The sequence below is a fragment of the Merops nubicus genome, unplaced genomic scaffold, assembly GCF_000691845.1.
Source record: "Merops nubicus isolate BGI_N331 unplaced genomic scaffold, ASM69184v1 scaffold31803, whole genome shotgun sequence".
In the NCBI taxonomy this organism is placed as follows: Eukaryota; Metazoa; Chordata; class Aves; order Coraciiformes; family Meropidae; genus Merops; species Merops nubicus.
The window spans coordinates 299-15,530 of NW_008597885.1; the positions used below are offsets into that span (position 1 = coordinate 299).

General features: G+C 42.3%; 1 protein-coding gene across 1 annotated transcript in view; it reads left to right on the forward strand.

Moving 5' to 3' along the window:
• DRGX (dorsal root ganglia homeobox) overlaps window positions 1-13,800 on the forward strand; it is a gene marked incomplete at its 5' end in the record, with an annotated part of 14,045 nt that extends 245 nt beyond the window's left edge. Inside the window, 3 exons of the mRNA XM_008936831.1 lie at window positions 2,538-2,710; window positions 3,058-3,170; window positions 13,535-13,800. Coding sequence (XP_008935079.1) covers window positions 2,538-2,710; window positions 3,058-3,170; window positions 13,535-13,800 — 552 coding nt within the window. The remainder of the gene's footprint in view (window positions 1-2,537; window positions 2,711-3,057; window positions 3,171-13,534) is intronic.
• Between the last annotated feature and the right edge of the window lie 1,432 nt (window positions 13,801-15,232).

Below are 15,232 nucleotides of genomic sequence, written 5' to 3' on the forward strand. Positions count from 1 at the left end.
TGACTGCAGAGTGCACATTTGGCCAAAGAACGCAAATGAAGACGATCTGTCATTTTCATGATGCACTTTAATAACATCAACATAATGTGGAATATTAGATTAGGTTGATTAATCGGTCATTCATAATTAACTAGTGATAATGTTCTACACTAATTTGTCCGCGTCTCCAAGGTACTAAATTACATCAATGCACATCCATTTCCTTGCTTTTGGAGGGGGTGTGTGTGTAGAGAAAAGAGCTGAGACGTGATTCTCCAAAGCAACTATGACCACTGTCAGGCAGTGGGGTTAGTCAACTGCAAGGAGTCCAGCTGCCAGGAAGAGATCTTCTGCACCTCTTCAACTTTTCTTCCTTTCCCCTTCTTTCTAAACACTTAATTTAGACAGCTAAAGAGCCTGTAGAGCAATTCCCACACCTTTAGTACGATCCAATAAGTACCATTGTCCATGAATACTCTCTTTGCACCCCCACTGTCTTCCACCCCTTCCTTCCTTCCTTCCTTCCTTCCTTCCTTCCTTCCTTCCTTCCTTCCTTCCTTCCTTCCTTCTACCTAGTCCTCCCCCCCCTTTTCTTTTTATTGAGGTGTTTTTGTATCCAGGGATTAACTTTGTCCACAAGCTCTGCTAAGAGCAGCAGTCCCGCAGTTGTCAGAGATGGATCCCTGTAACTGCAGGCATCCACCACAGAGTTGCAAACCTTTTTTTTTTGGAACGTTATTATGTATTCATTTTATTTATTGGGCTTTTCTACACGCTGTTTTCATATTTTTCTTTTTATTTAGGTGCTCGGGGTTAAGACTATGCAAAGATCTAATTGTAGGAAATATAATAGCTTGCCTTCTGTTCCCTAGGGTCATGTTAGTATCTCTTAAAACCCAATGGCTGAAGAGAGATAATGGAATTCACCGCAGTAAATTGGGGATTGTAAACAAATTATTTCTCCTATAATCAGATTATGCGATCCTGATTATTAAATCTGAACATGAATCATTGGTCATATGTGGGCAAATTAAACTGATTATTATTTGGAAATGAAAATCTCCTTTTGCCACTGCATTGTAGGTACTGGCTTAAAAAAAAATAATAAAAAATGCCATTTTGGCTATTGGTGCCTAAAGACTGAACTGCAAATTGAGATAAATGGGACAATTATTGAGCATTCAGAAGTGGAAGATCATAACTTCTTCCTGAAAGGTGCAAGGGTGAGATAGGGGTGGTGACAATTAGATTGCTGAGGACTGGTGTTTAGCCTTGTTGTTGGCTATTATGCAAACAGACAATAGATGCAAGCATTTGTTTAGCCTGCTTTCATGCAGGGACATGGGGAAACACAGAGGATGGGAGATATGTTTACATTTATACCCCTTGCTCATTCAAATATGATTAATGTGCTATAAAGCAGAGTCTTAATCGAAGATGATGTTGTCAAACAATAACTAAATAGGGAAATAAACGACTTCATCATGCTCTTTCCTCAGAAGCAGGCGAACTGTCAGTGCAAAGTCATTAAAATATGATAATGAAAAATAGCTCAATTAAATGTTGTTATAGCTGTGACCTTCATTCAATTAAGACACAAGAAAGTGTCTGCATTTTGCTTTGCATTTAACTGCTCTAAATTTAGAATATAGATAAAATCATTATTCAACGTTTGCTGATACATGCAATTAAAAGGCAGCTAACTAAAATGGAGTTGGAGGAGGAGAGTAATAATAATAATAATAACAATCTTGCCCATACTTGAAATCATGTATTAAAATGTGGTTTTCTTGACCTCAAGAGAGACTTGGTATTTTCCACCTCAAATAAGGTACTTTCAGAGCATCAACTCCAAGGTAAATAGAAAAAAAAACCCAACTGTTTGGACTAAAAGTTAGAGAATAAAATAAAGAACATGAATATTTGTATTGCAAAATAAGTTTGGGAAACTGGTGCGTATTAAACTATAGAATGATCTTCCAAAATTAGTATCTACCACCTCTTGAGTCTTCTAAATGCAGGCTGGACAAATAAGTCAGAGGAGTAACAGCAAGTGCCAGTCCTCTTCAGGAGATGGGCTGAGGAAGATGGCCTAGCCCATCCCTTTTCATTTCTGACCTTGCTGATTCTAGCAGCAGCTCACTTAAAGACTTACACCCAGTTTTATCAGAGTGCTTAGATACGTATTTAAGTCTATCCCTATGCAAAAGACTTTTAGACGTGTGAAAACATAGAAAACAGTGACAATTAAATTTGTGCATAAAGGCAAGCACACATTTAAATGTTTTGCTAACTGGTACAGCAATATCAAACTTGAATTTTATTTATTTTTTTTAACATGCCTTTTGAATGTCTTTAGACATTCCTGGCTTGTTTTCCAGACACAGAAACGTTCCAGATATAAATGTAATCCTAAAGCTCAACTAGAATAAAAAAGGGGACACAAAATAGGAGGAAGCTTTAGGCAAGCTTCTAAATTACATTTCACTTGAGTAAAAATTTCTTGCTTCACATGCAGCTAAAAACAGTATTCAGCTGGGATTGCTCTTCTGCTCTAGGTGTGGTTCCAAAACCGAAGAGCTAAATGGAGGAAAACGGAGAGGGGTGCATCTGACCAAGAGGGCTCTAAGGAAACAATGGCTGAGGTGGCTCCTCCTACGAGAAATTTAAATTCCCCTTCTCCCCCAGATCAAACCAGGAATAAAAAAGAGGGTCTGGAGATCCAGCAGAGGTAAGAGTAATACACGTTATTGGTTGTCTCTCTTTGGGGTAAGCATGCAGCCATGCACCATATGTATGCACATACATAAAGACTTGCCTGCTGCTCAGCCTTGACCTACACAGTGTCACCTCCAGGTACAGCCCAAATCATTAGAAGATGAGTTGTGTTTCATGCAAGGCACTACCCCTTGTGGAGATGCTGAGAAGCTGGTAGCTATGAAAGGCTAATATTATTCAGGCTTGGTCCCATCCAGTTGCATGCTGAGACACCCAGGTGTTTGTGTGCATGCACAAACGCTGTCTTTGGAATCAGCTAGTTCTTGGTTTGTAAGGAAGGTGTTTTCTCTTCTCTATCAGTCTGAACCGAGCAGTGGGTCCTACAGGACCTTTCTTCCCTTCCTGCCTGCCAGGGACTCTTCTCAACACGGCCACCTATGCGCAAGCTTTATCCCATGTCGCCTCTCTAAAAGGTAAGTGACTTTGTTTAACTTCAGAGATAAGCTCAGAGAGCACCTTTTTCAAGTTAAGCAGCATAGTTCCACTGGAGGCAGTGGGGAAGCCTTTGGGAAATGATCGATCCTTCTTTCTGTTATGACTGGCAGTGCTTGCACTGACTGATGCTGCAGGTACAGGAGTGAATCTCCTGTTGTAAGTTCTAGCACCATTTGTGGTGAAGCTCCTTCATTTTACTCAGTTTTAGCGAGGTCAGGGTTGTCCTCAAGGAGCAAGGCAGGTAGGGTTTTCTCCTTTAGAGTTTTTCTTGCATATGCCTTTTTTTAAGAGTCAAATTTATACCAATAAATTAGTTATGCACATCCTTTTGCATTATATATTACCTGGCATCGTTACTGATGCTTCATCTGCTTTTTGCATGTGGTTTCCTTTGCAGTACATCTCTGCACAGTGCCAGACCTTTCTCTTCTTGAACAGTAGGTCCCCTCTGAGAACTTGAATAAAGCATGTGCATGGGGACAGGGAAGGATACAAAGTAATTCCTCATTACCTGGGACCCAGGCTACAGGAAGGGTACATCCAGCATCCATATCCTTTTCCATTCCCAAAAAGCAGCAGTATGCATCTTTTAAAAATAAATCACCAGCTGATCCATTAGCTGTTCCTAGTCTAACCATTTGTAAGAATAAGGGTGTAAGCAGGTTGAATTCAATTTATAGATTTATAGGATGCAAAGCCTCATAGAACTGCCAAACACAAAGTGGCACATACATTTACTCTATGCTCCAGTGCAGCACAATAATTTGTGAGGAAAGTTTCCCGGTTTAAGACCCTTCACTACAAACACAAATGTCCTCTAATACCTCTCACTGTGTTCTTTGGCATACCTCATTCCAGTTAAATCAGCATTGCCAAACAATGCTTGGAACTGCTGTTTTGTTTTTTTTTTTATTAAATACAGTGTCCTACCCTGTGCTCCCCCTTCCCTCCTGTCTGTCCAGAAAAGCTGAAAACCAGACACATCACACAGCTACTGCTACTTCGATAGGTGTGGGACCTGTGATTTTGAATCAAGAAAAGCCACACAGGTGTGACCTGAACCCTGAAGTTTAAAGGATGACTGTAAACCTAAACACTGTAAGCAGGCAGTGGCTGTTGGACTGCACAAGTCCTCCCGATCTCTGCTCTGTGACTGCAGAGTCTCAGGGCAGAGACTTTCATCTTCTTTCCTTGCCCAGGAACAGGCTCTCTGGCGTAGATACAGGTGGGACTCTTCAGGCAAAAGGATCGTTCATTGGTCAGTGTAGTCACCCACACATTGAAAGCTGTGCAAATGGGCTTGTATCCAGGGAATAATTTCAGATGCAAGGGATTTTTTTTTTTCCTTAAAATTTACATTTAAGCATTTTCAAAATTAAATGCCTTATTATGTCGTTCTCAGTTGTTTCATGTTTAAATGTAGCTAAATTTTAAGAAAGATAAACCCAAGAAAAGAAAGACAAACAAAAGACAAGAAAAATAAATAAATAAAAAACCCACAAGGTTGTTTTTTTTTTTTTTAGTTTTATTTATTTGGAAGACTTTCACGCATTCTCTTCTGTGATTTTACAGCTCAGTCACTAAACTGAGCAAATAATAATTTTACAGGCTAGGGGCAGGAAAATCCTATTCATGAATCTTTTGTAGAGATACTCATTAGATAGTCAGTTGCACAGGCTAAGAGGCAGTGTCCCTGAAAAATTGATCCCAAATGTAAATATAGGGTTTTTTTTTATAATTTCTGTGAGGATGGTCAGTTGTCAGATGTATGCATACCCTCTTGATGAATGTTCTCAACTACACATACAGTTCATTACTCAGATGCCTGGTTTATATTTCCTGCCTGGCACTAGAAATCTCCAGATACATGCAAGGGGACTGGTATAATGTAATATTTTGATTTTACAAAATTCAGTTACAGATCTGCATATCTGCCTACCAAAAGCTTTGTCGAGCTGCCTATGCCTGTCAGCATATTGTTATACTTGCAAGGAACTGGTAGACTGAGCTGCTGCTTTGAGGGGAGATCTTTTTCTTCTGCAGCTAAGTTTCAGTAATGTCAAATTCTGTCTTTGAGGCTAAGGGGGAAGAATTTTTTCTTTCTATAAGGTGGCAAATTTCATTTATATAAGCATAGAATAATTGTAGCATCTTCCTTATGGTATTTAGGGAGTATCATCTCCTCTTCCCTTAGCTCATCTCCAGAAGTTCCTCTTTCTCTGTTTCTACAAGAGAAATTCACTTGGGCTGAGGTAGGGGCTGTGCACTGGATGCCTTGAGCTTCAGTCTCTTTAACTGGCAATGATAAACAGGACAATCTCTAGAGGTTCTGAGTTGACCCAAATTATCATAGGCCGGCTTTGCATTTTGTTTTAATTTGGTATGGAAACCAAAGAATGATGGTGGAACCAGAGGAATGATGGTTCATATAAACCAGTGTATTGTATTTGAGAGCACAACCAAGCTCACGTATCAGTGTGGCTGAAGAGATAATGGTTGTGAGAAGAAAGGAAGGAAGGAAGGAAGGAAAGAAGGAAAGAAGGAAGGAAGGAAGGAAGGAAGAAAGGAAAGAAGGAAGGAAGGAAGGAAGGAGGGAAGAAAGGAAGGAAGAAAGGAAGGAAGGAGGGAAGGAAGAAAGGAAAGGACATGGAGTGACACAGTGTTCACAAAACCTTCGTATGACCTTCTTCATCTTGCCTAATTTAGTATATTTGACTTTCATTTCTCCCTTTGACCTAGGAGCTGACTTGTACACTACAGGTCTGTCAAAGGAGAACTAACCCTACATTTAGTTGGGCATTAGTCTGTGTCCTTATTTGCCTTAATGAGGTGACCTAAGCCTCTCTTTTGAGAATCTATGGGCATTTGTCTGTGTCCTTATTTGCCTTAATGAAATGACCTAAGCCTCTCTTTTGAGAATCTAGTCACATCTGTTAGCAGAAATGCCAAAAGGATTCTGTCATAGTGCTCCTGAGGTTTTTTTTTAATTTATTTATTGCTTGAATAAGGATAAACTTAGCAAGTAGTAAAGTTTTCTAAGATTTTCTAAGTTTTACTGAAGAGTGAAATGGTCAAGAGTTCTTTCTGGTGCCTCTCTTGTGCCATCTGTGACTTGGAACTACCAGGAATTCTTAAATGGTCAAGAGTTCTTTCTTGTGCCGTCTGTGACTTGGAACTACCAGGAATTCTTTGTGCTTTTGAAAGCAAGACAGTTGCTCCAGAATCAAAACACCATTTTGTGACTAATGGATGCATGACTCCTCCGCCATCTATGCAAATGTCAAATTAAGTGCACCTCTTCTATGTGAAACCTGTAAATATGTATATATTCTCACCACTGGAGAATAATCCTGGCCAGTAAAGGGAATCATGTTCTTCAGTAAGGCTGTAAGAGCTGCCTGCAGACAAATAGGCACTCTCAGTACATCAGATACTACTGGGAAGTCTAGGTTATTTTCTTATTCTTTTGAGGAGACAAGATGTACTTTACTGGGCCAACACTTTGTTAGTGTCAGTGAGTAATATTTGACTGGTGCTTTAGAAGAAGACAATGAAAATCAATACAATGAATCACATGTGATGATGGTGATGTAACTAATTAATAATTATTTTATGCTCTCAAGGACTGTTTTCATTCTGCCACCTGAGAGTTCTCTGTCTTCTGTAGAGAAACTAAAGAACTTTCTTTCTCCTTCTCTGACTTGGACTGCTTGGCTCCAAACCTGGATTTCCAGTGCTACATAAAGTGTCTAGGCACATGGCTCCTGCCTGGATCTAATTTGTAGTGTAAGGATGTAATAGATGGTGATGAAGTTGGTCTATTAGAGACAAGAAATCTCAGGACAGCCTAACATGGGACAGGGACTGAGTCTACAGCTTTGCTCTTGGAAAGACTGTGCAGAGCACCATAGGCCTCCCTCTTGTTTTGTGTGGCTCTGCAACTCTTCAACAGGCAGCGCTCATGTGAATCCCACGTGTGCCATCTCTAGGTAAATGGGGGATATTGGTGGAGCATGAGTCTAGGTCTCCTCAGAGGAATGAGAAGAATCCCATTCTCCCTAAGCACTATGCCCCATGAACCTGGATGTCTCTGAAACAGAGATTTTTAGGTTTTTTTTTTCTCCTCAAAGGGATGGTACTACCACAAAAGGATATTCTGTGAAGAAAGCAGGCTGACCATACAATAGCAATCAGAACTGTGATTCAGAGCATAGACTGTTCCAGAGAAGAGTATAGTACCACTGGACAGTTCTCTCTTCCTATCAAATATTCTCTATTCAGTAATACAACAGACCTTTTCCTTTCCTTAGGTGAGTCCTCTCCCCCTCAAGGGTAGCACATCAGAGGCTGTACTTAGTAGCAAGCATCTGATAACTACCATATCATCTCACTATGTGCTATTCTTTCATGAAATACAAGTTCTCATTTGAAAAATTAGTATAAGATCATAATTTCTGTGGTATACAGGGTTTCCTACTTTGGGGGTTTGGTTCTTCACCACTGGCTATAGCGATGAAGAAGGTTGGATCGCATAGATGAAATTTCTGGTGTTCATTACTCTCTGAAATTGTCCTAATTTGACAACTGTGCTACTTCATTGTGGTGACTTCGACATTTCCATGATCTTCCAAGATGAATCACTTACTGTAAACCATGCATCTGCAGTCCATTTAGTAGATTTAATTGCAGACCTCAAATATGAAGGGAAAATACTTGTTTTATTTATGGGCTGTATAACAATAGAGTCATCAGGAGAAGCTAGCGTTCCGTGCAGAGAGAGACCTCAAAGTACCTTCTTAATGGAAGACAGAATGAATGCAATTCATTAATGGAGAAGTTGTTATTAACGGGTGTAAACAAAATTCTCAGTTTTTTAGCCGAAGTGTTCTACCATTCTGGTGGCCGAGGCCAGGAGTGTGTCTGTTACATTCCACTGAAATTTCCCCAGACCCCGTGATGAGTACAGTGTATGAGGAGAGAAATAATTACACTTGCCAGGGAATTACTTTCATAATTCACCCACAGCTCTGCTCTATGCAAGTTATAGCTCAGTTGGTTTTCACAGCACCTCCATACCACTGATAGAGAAGCAGGATTGCATTACGCACATCAAAGTGGACATTCCAGGGCACCATTGATTAGGCTCTTTTATGTTTTGTTGCTGCTGTGGTTGCTGTTGTTCATATTAGGGAGGCTTAATTGCAGTATCCAGGAAAAAAAAAAGCAACAACTAAAACTGCCCATCCATTACATTTCAATTTCTATTACGTAAAGCTGAAGAGAATATGCCTAATTCCATTGGGCAATTCTCAGGGCCAGGGCTGAGGAAGATGTGTTCAGGGACCTAACTTACCCTTGAGCTGGTGTTTCCTGAGTTGAAGCACCACTGCTTACCAAAAGACTCAGGAATGGGAACCAAAACTCTGGGCGTCCTTTATTTTACCTGTCATTCTTGGCTATGGACTTACTGACTTTTCTCAGGTAATATAGCACATATATGAAGCAGGTTCTGTTTGACATTTTCCCTAGTTTACCTTCTGCTGTGACTGTAGAGAATTCTAAACTTTTTTTTTTTCTTTTTAGTTTGCTGCAGATGCACAGATCTTAAACAAATTACTTTGATTTCCATATCACAGGTCTCTAGCACAGGTCTCTAGCACTGCCCTAATTCCTAGGTGCATATTTTTTTTGAGTCTTTATCACAAACATTAGGCAATATACAGATACTAGAAGCCCCAAGAGCCCTGGAAAGGAAATGAGTGCTGGCTTGTTCCTCTAGGACAAATCTTGATTAAGGTTAGTGGACCTTAGCTGGGCATGGGTTCCTATTGACCCCTCATTGAGTGACATGTTAGCAGGATTTAGGTTCAGATCATGTTTCTGATGTGGAAGGGAAGGGTAAATTGTTGCTGAGCTGACTATTCAAAGGACTGGTTCTGCTCTCACAGCTCTTGGGGTCTTTGCTGTCAGCTTTCCTGTCCAAACAGTCAAGGTCCTGGCTCCTGAATAATTTTTTTGGAACAGTACTAATGGCACAAATAAAGAAGGATTAAATTCTTCCCTTCCAGTGTCAAGTTATTTACCCAAAATGTCTTCTGCTAGAGCAACTGAGGTATATCATCAGCTCCTTGTTTTTTGCATTGGGCATACAGGTTTCACAAGCCAAGATGTGAAATTACAGCATTTGTACTCTTCTGTCAGCTCTGAAGTGCCCTTCCAGCCTCTGGGTAGCACAGGTGCCTTCCACACTTCACCAGCTTAGGCACTTGAAGGAGGAACCATCCAGCATAATTGTAACAGCCTTGAGGCTACCCTAAATTATACCAGGAACATCTGGTGCTTCTCCATTTCAAGCTTTAAGTTCATGTCTTTCTTGTTCTTCTGAACCTCCTGATTCAGAGCTCAAGAAGGTTTGGACAAAGCCACCTTTGTTTTTCCTGTTTGTGCCTCAGGCTTTAATAGACAGAGTGTTGGCATCATGTATGAAGAGCAAGAGGGAGCTCCCTTTGAATCATCGTAAATGTTGCTGTGAATTTGAGTTTGTGTAGACCTTCCAACCTTTGTGAAAGTGATTTCAGAGCTTATGAGTTACAGCTCAACCAAACCAACGTGACTACTATAAGAACAAAACAATACTGAAGTATAATATTTTCTCTGAAAACTAAACAGCATGCACTGGCAGGTGAGGACTTTAAATAGGGAAGTTTCCTCACTTCACTCCACGTCAGGTTGCTGTTCAATTGTCCACGTCAGGTGCTGATATGCACGCATACTGAAAGAGGAAAGGAACTGGGGTCTTGCCTTTTGGAAAGGTTCTCTATTAAATTCTTTAAAGTGTTGAGTTGAAACACAAAGTACATATTTTAAATACTTAAGTATCAATATGGGCCCTGCTCCCACCACACTCTTCTCAGCTGAAACTGAACTTTGGAACTGCACAAAAGGGTCTGCAACCAAAATTGTAAATCAAATATCCTTACAATTGAAATATGATGTTGGCAGAGACAAGACAGAACTAATTTAATTTTTCTTGTCAGTCTCTGTAGTAGATCAATTAAACTGCCAAGTGGATCAAATATTTCAGACTGTATATATTACATTAAGTATTTATGTTCAGGCTGAGCATTTAAAGTATGATCTCATATAGGAATACAAGGAGGTTCAGATCAATTCAGCAGAATTTGCTGTAAGTTAATGGAAATCTAATTGTGTATTTTAATTTTGTGTACAGAAGGCAGTAAGTTCCTGAAAGAAGGAAAATGGTACCCTGTTCATATTGTTGCATCTTCATCCAAATCTCATTAAAATAATATCAGACTATCACAGATGTTAGTGGAAACTGGATCAAGATCCAGAGCTAATGACTTAACCCTCGGTGATTTTGATGGGATCTAGATGCCTAAATTCCTCTGAGGATCCCAAATGAGTAGGAGCGATTCCTTCCTTCCCCACTGTGGACTCAGGATTATTGCAGCAAGATGTAGAAAACCATTGATGTCCTTTATAAGTGGATGCCTCTTTCTTGGTGAAAGTCACATTGCTGTCCATCATGGGCTGACTGACAGGCAGATGAAGACCTCAGGCTTCTGACTCTCCCATCATAGCATTTGTCTTGGCTTTTGTGCCAGCAAAATCCAGTAGATTTCACTGGACTTACAATCACAAGCAATTGTAAGGTAGATTCAACCTCCCTTACAACCTACATTAAAAAGAAACAGGACTAAATCCTGCAGTCCTGTATTCTATCTAGCTGGACCCTGGAGCAAATGATGCTTGTTACTTTACTTTTTTTTTTATTTTTTTTCCCCCCCATGTGTAAGCTGTTGTTTGCAAGTGTTTTAACCTCAGTGAAAATGAAAGGAATGGTTTATGGGTGAATTATTGCTAGAGATAGCCTAGTTTTCACCACAGGTGACTGCACCCTCAGGTTGCAGAGGCACTAAGTAATATCAGGTCTAATTATTAAGCAAAACGCTCAGATTGGTTTGCAAGACTGATAAATATTTTATCCCTCTCTAACAGTGGAATGAAAATTATTCTTAGGGGGTGAAGCTGATTCCTGCTCTTTTGAAAGAGGGAAGACTCTTTTCCACTTCTCCCCACCTCCCACTAAGCAGACAACGTCTGTGCTCGGTCCCGCATTAGGTACCACAGACAGGCCAGCCCTCCCCTCAGCCTGGGAGCTGAACAGCCATGTTCAAAAGCCTCACTTCGTTTGGGTTAGGAAGCAGCAGTGCAAAGACAGCTGATGCACAGGCAGGCCTCCACACTCCCCCATTTCACAGCAGAACCTTAAGATAGTGGGGCTTAATAGTAGTGAAAAAACAGACTTCCATAGTGGCTTTCACAGCTAAAGACCTGCTGCAAACTGTAGGGACTCTGAAACACTGATCTTCCTCTTCTGCCTCTTGTTAAAGCACTAGCCATCCAGCACCTCAGTGGCTGTGATTCAACAGGGAGAAAAAATGACTCCATGAGTGTGGTGGGTGGTGGTCGTTAAAACTGTGTCAATGAGTAGATTTTGTTATAAACCCTTCTGACCTACTCAAAGCAGCCGCAGAATTCAAGACTGAGCTTCTTAGTCCTCAAAGCCAAAAATGGAATATCTTAGTCAAATGCTAAAACTTGCTCGTGTAATTAATTTGAATGCCTGGACCCATGGAAGTGTTGGTCTGCTGATCAAGGACTGTATCAGAGGAGTACTAGAAGAGAAAAGAAGACTTTCCAGATGCATTAATAACTTATCCCTTGTAGATTCTGGTTTTTAAAACGCAAAGAGTATTTTTTTTCCTGAATGTTACCTGCAAGCTGCTAATCTCTGACAATTGCCAACATCCTGAAAACAAACAATTGTCTGCCTTGATCCCTAGCAGATGGGTGCTGACCCGTTGTTACCGAGAGCAGAAGTGTAAAAGAAAGACTACCTGCTCCCTGCAGGTTATTAGTTCCATCACTTAGTCATGAGTCATTTAACTCTAATATTAACTGCAGAAATTAAAGCAAGTCCTTGGCTTGGAAGGATCAGAGGAAGACACTGCATTGTGTCAGGCTGTGTGCAGCTGGGCTGTTTCTTGTCGGGGGATAGCATATCAGCAAAGGACAGGCTTTTGCCAGAGGCGTAGGAGAGGATGTGGATTTTGTGTGGCCTCTGAGACCCCTGGAAAATGGTGTCACCCAACATTTCTCACCAGAGAGCAAATTAAATTACTAGCTCTGCCATCCCACCCTGCTGCCTCTCCCTACTCCTCTGACACATTCTCCTTCATTCAATAGGTACATCTAAGCTAGGTACCAGCGTGGCTTTTTTGGACAGACTGCACATCCTGCCCTACATGTATGCTTCTAGGTGTGCCTGTTTGGGAACTGACCCAAATCCCAGTGTTACCAAAGAGAAGCCAGAAGAGCTTGCAGTGGGCCGGCTCAGAAAGGCAGCTGATAGATGAAGACTGTCTCTGTCAGTGAGTTGCAAGGGAGACTTTTGGCTTAAAGGAAGAGGAATATAATTTCACCCTCTCTCCAGTGTTTCATTGCCTGCTTGGAACAGCCCATGTGTCTCAGATGACAGGGTAGAGATGGTCTGGTCCATCTCTCCTCATAGGACTCTTAAGCCATGTCAGCAGCAGCAGCAGCTTTAGGTGGCATTGGCTCACTTCTGGAGGCTATTCTTTTTAAGGTGTCATCCTTAAGCCTAAACCACCAACACTGGGTAGATAAAGGCAGAACAGACTCTTGCAGGTAAACATGACGCCAGTAGATGGCAAGGGCCAGGCCAAGGAAAAGCCTGTCTCATCTTACAGTGAGACAGAAGGTGGTCGCTAGTTCCTGCATAATAACTAGAATATTTTCACCTTTCTCTGCAGCAACCTTTCAGGTGTAGGTAAGTGATGGGACCCCTGCACTCACTGAGCAAAAGCCACCGCCAAAATTGATCTGGCTTCAGTGTGCCACTGGAGGGCAGGGGACACCTCCAGCATGGGGCTGATGGTAGCCACAGAACAGCAGCTTAGTATGAGAGCAGGGGATGAGCTCAGCCTCACTCAGGGGGAAAGCCCACGTGGGATCTAAACTTCGCTGCTTGCTTCTGACTCTGCCCTTGTTCACCCTTTGTGTCACCCCGGGATGACACACGGTGTAAGGTCCTCATCAGGACAGGATCAGGCTTTCCTAGTCCTCATCCAGAGAACATCTATGTACCCACTAAAGGTCACTAGAGGAGGGGGTTGTTTCCATTTAAGAGTCCAATCCCACCTCTGCCCTCTCCATATTGACCATGTAGGGAACAGTCAGACAGCCCCCGTGCCCCTCCTCGTCAGTGACGGTGCCTTGTCTCCTTCCTCCCCAGGGAGCCCCCTGTGCTCGTGCTGCGTTCCAGACCCCATGGGCCTCTCCTTCCTGCCCACCTACGGCTGCCAAAGCAACCGCACCGCCAGCGTGGCCGCGCTGCGCATGAAGGCCCGGGAGCACTCCGAGGCCGTGCTCCAGTCTGCCAACCTCCTGCCCTCCACCAGCAGCAGCCCCACTCCTCCCACCAAGCCCGGCCCCGAGGGCGGCCAGGACAAGCAGCCCTCTCCGGCCAAGGAGCACGTGGAAGGGGAGAAGAGCGTATGAGAGCGGACTGGCGCTGGCCCCTCGGCTCAGGGCAGGGAGCCGGCCCCGGGCTCCGCGGCGGGGTGAACTGCAGCGTGGCCATGCCTCAGCAGGACCTCACAGGGCCACCAGTGACCCGGCAAAAACGAGCGGCCTCTGGGGCTGCCTTTCGTGCATCCTTGCTTTTCTTGCGACGCTGTAGGTTCGTTCCCCTTTCTGTGTTTGGAAACTTTTGTGAAACGGTTTTGAGCCGGTCCTCCATATCCCAGGGACACCAAAACGCCCAGGATCCTGACTTGCTCCTGCACATCTTGGCTTCCCATCACACATGAGATGGAGGGCTGGCAGTAGGGCAGCACTTCCAGATGTGAGGTCTGGGGCAGGAGAGGCATCCAAGCACCATCTACCCTACCATGCACAGCAGAGGTGAAGAAATATGCAGGTATACACCAGTTTGGTCTGCTGTTTTCTGATGGCATTTGACTTCAATCAAATCTATCCCAGGCATACCAGGTGTAAGAGAAGCAGAAAATAGAATGAAACTCTTCATAATTTTTTTTTTCCTTCCACCTGAAAGCGAAACTTTTCATGGAGTAGATTACTGGGAATTTGTTGAGATCACTTTACCTGTGAATAAAATCCTTACGTTAGTCACTATGTGAACATTAGTCTGTTCCTCTTGCCATTCGCTGGGTTAGACACAAAAGATGTGACTCCAGAACAACATTCATAGCTTCAAACCATAGTGCTGGTGTTTAATGGAGAGTGCAGTTGTGTCTAGATCTGCACAAATTTTGGGTTATTCGAGCATCATTCTCTGGGAAAGAGACTGGAAAACAAAACAATTCTGAATTGCAACACTGCAAATATGTCCTTGCATGTTTTGTTTTTAATAAAGAGGAAATAAAGCTTGGAACGATATTCCTTTATGCCATCCGAAGTCAGAATAGTCCATTCACTTGGTGTAGTGAATCTAGATATGAAAATGTCTTAATTCTTATAGAGTGGGCACAGTATAAAGGAGAAATTGATGCCTCAGGAAATATAGTCTTATCTCTGACCCCAAACTCCTCAAAACAAAGCAGACTAAGATCTGATGCTCTAGAGAAGGTATTTTAATCTGGGATGCCCCACATTTTTTTTTTTTTTCCATGGGAAAGGCAGGTTTAAACTTAGTAACATGGACTTGCTTTTCTCAGGTGCCTTTTGCAGACTCTTTACACTTGTCCACAGATTTTCTTGGAGAACAGGGTGAAATCACTGCTCTGAAACTTGACCAAGTAACATGGAAGCCAGTGGAAGGATTCTTGTCAGCGCTGCCCCAGCGTGTTGTGATGAGAACCTCCTGCAACTTGCTGAGCACATGCTTTTGCATAAGATTATGTTCAGCTTCTCACAGGATCTCAGCTTGGCATATGCTTGGAAAGGCAGTCCAGAGTAAGACTAGCAGTAA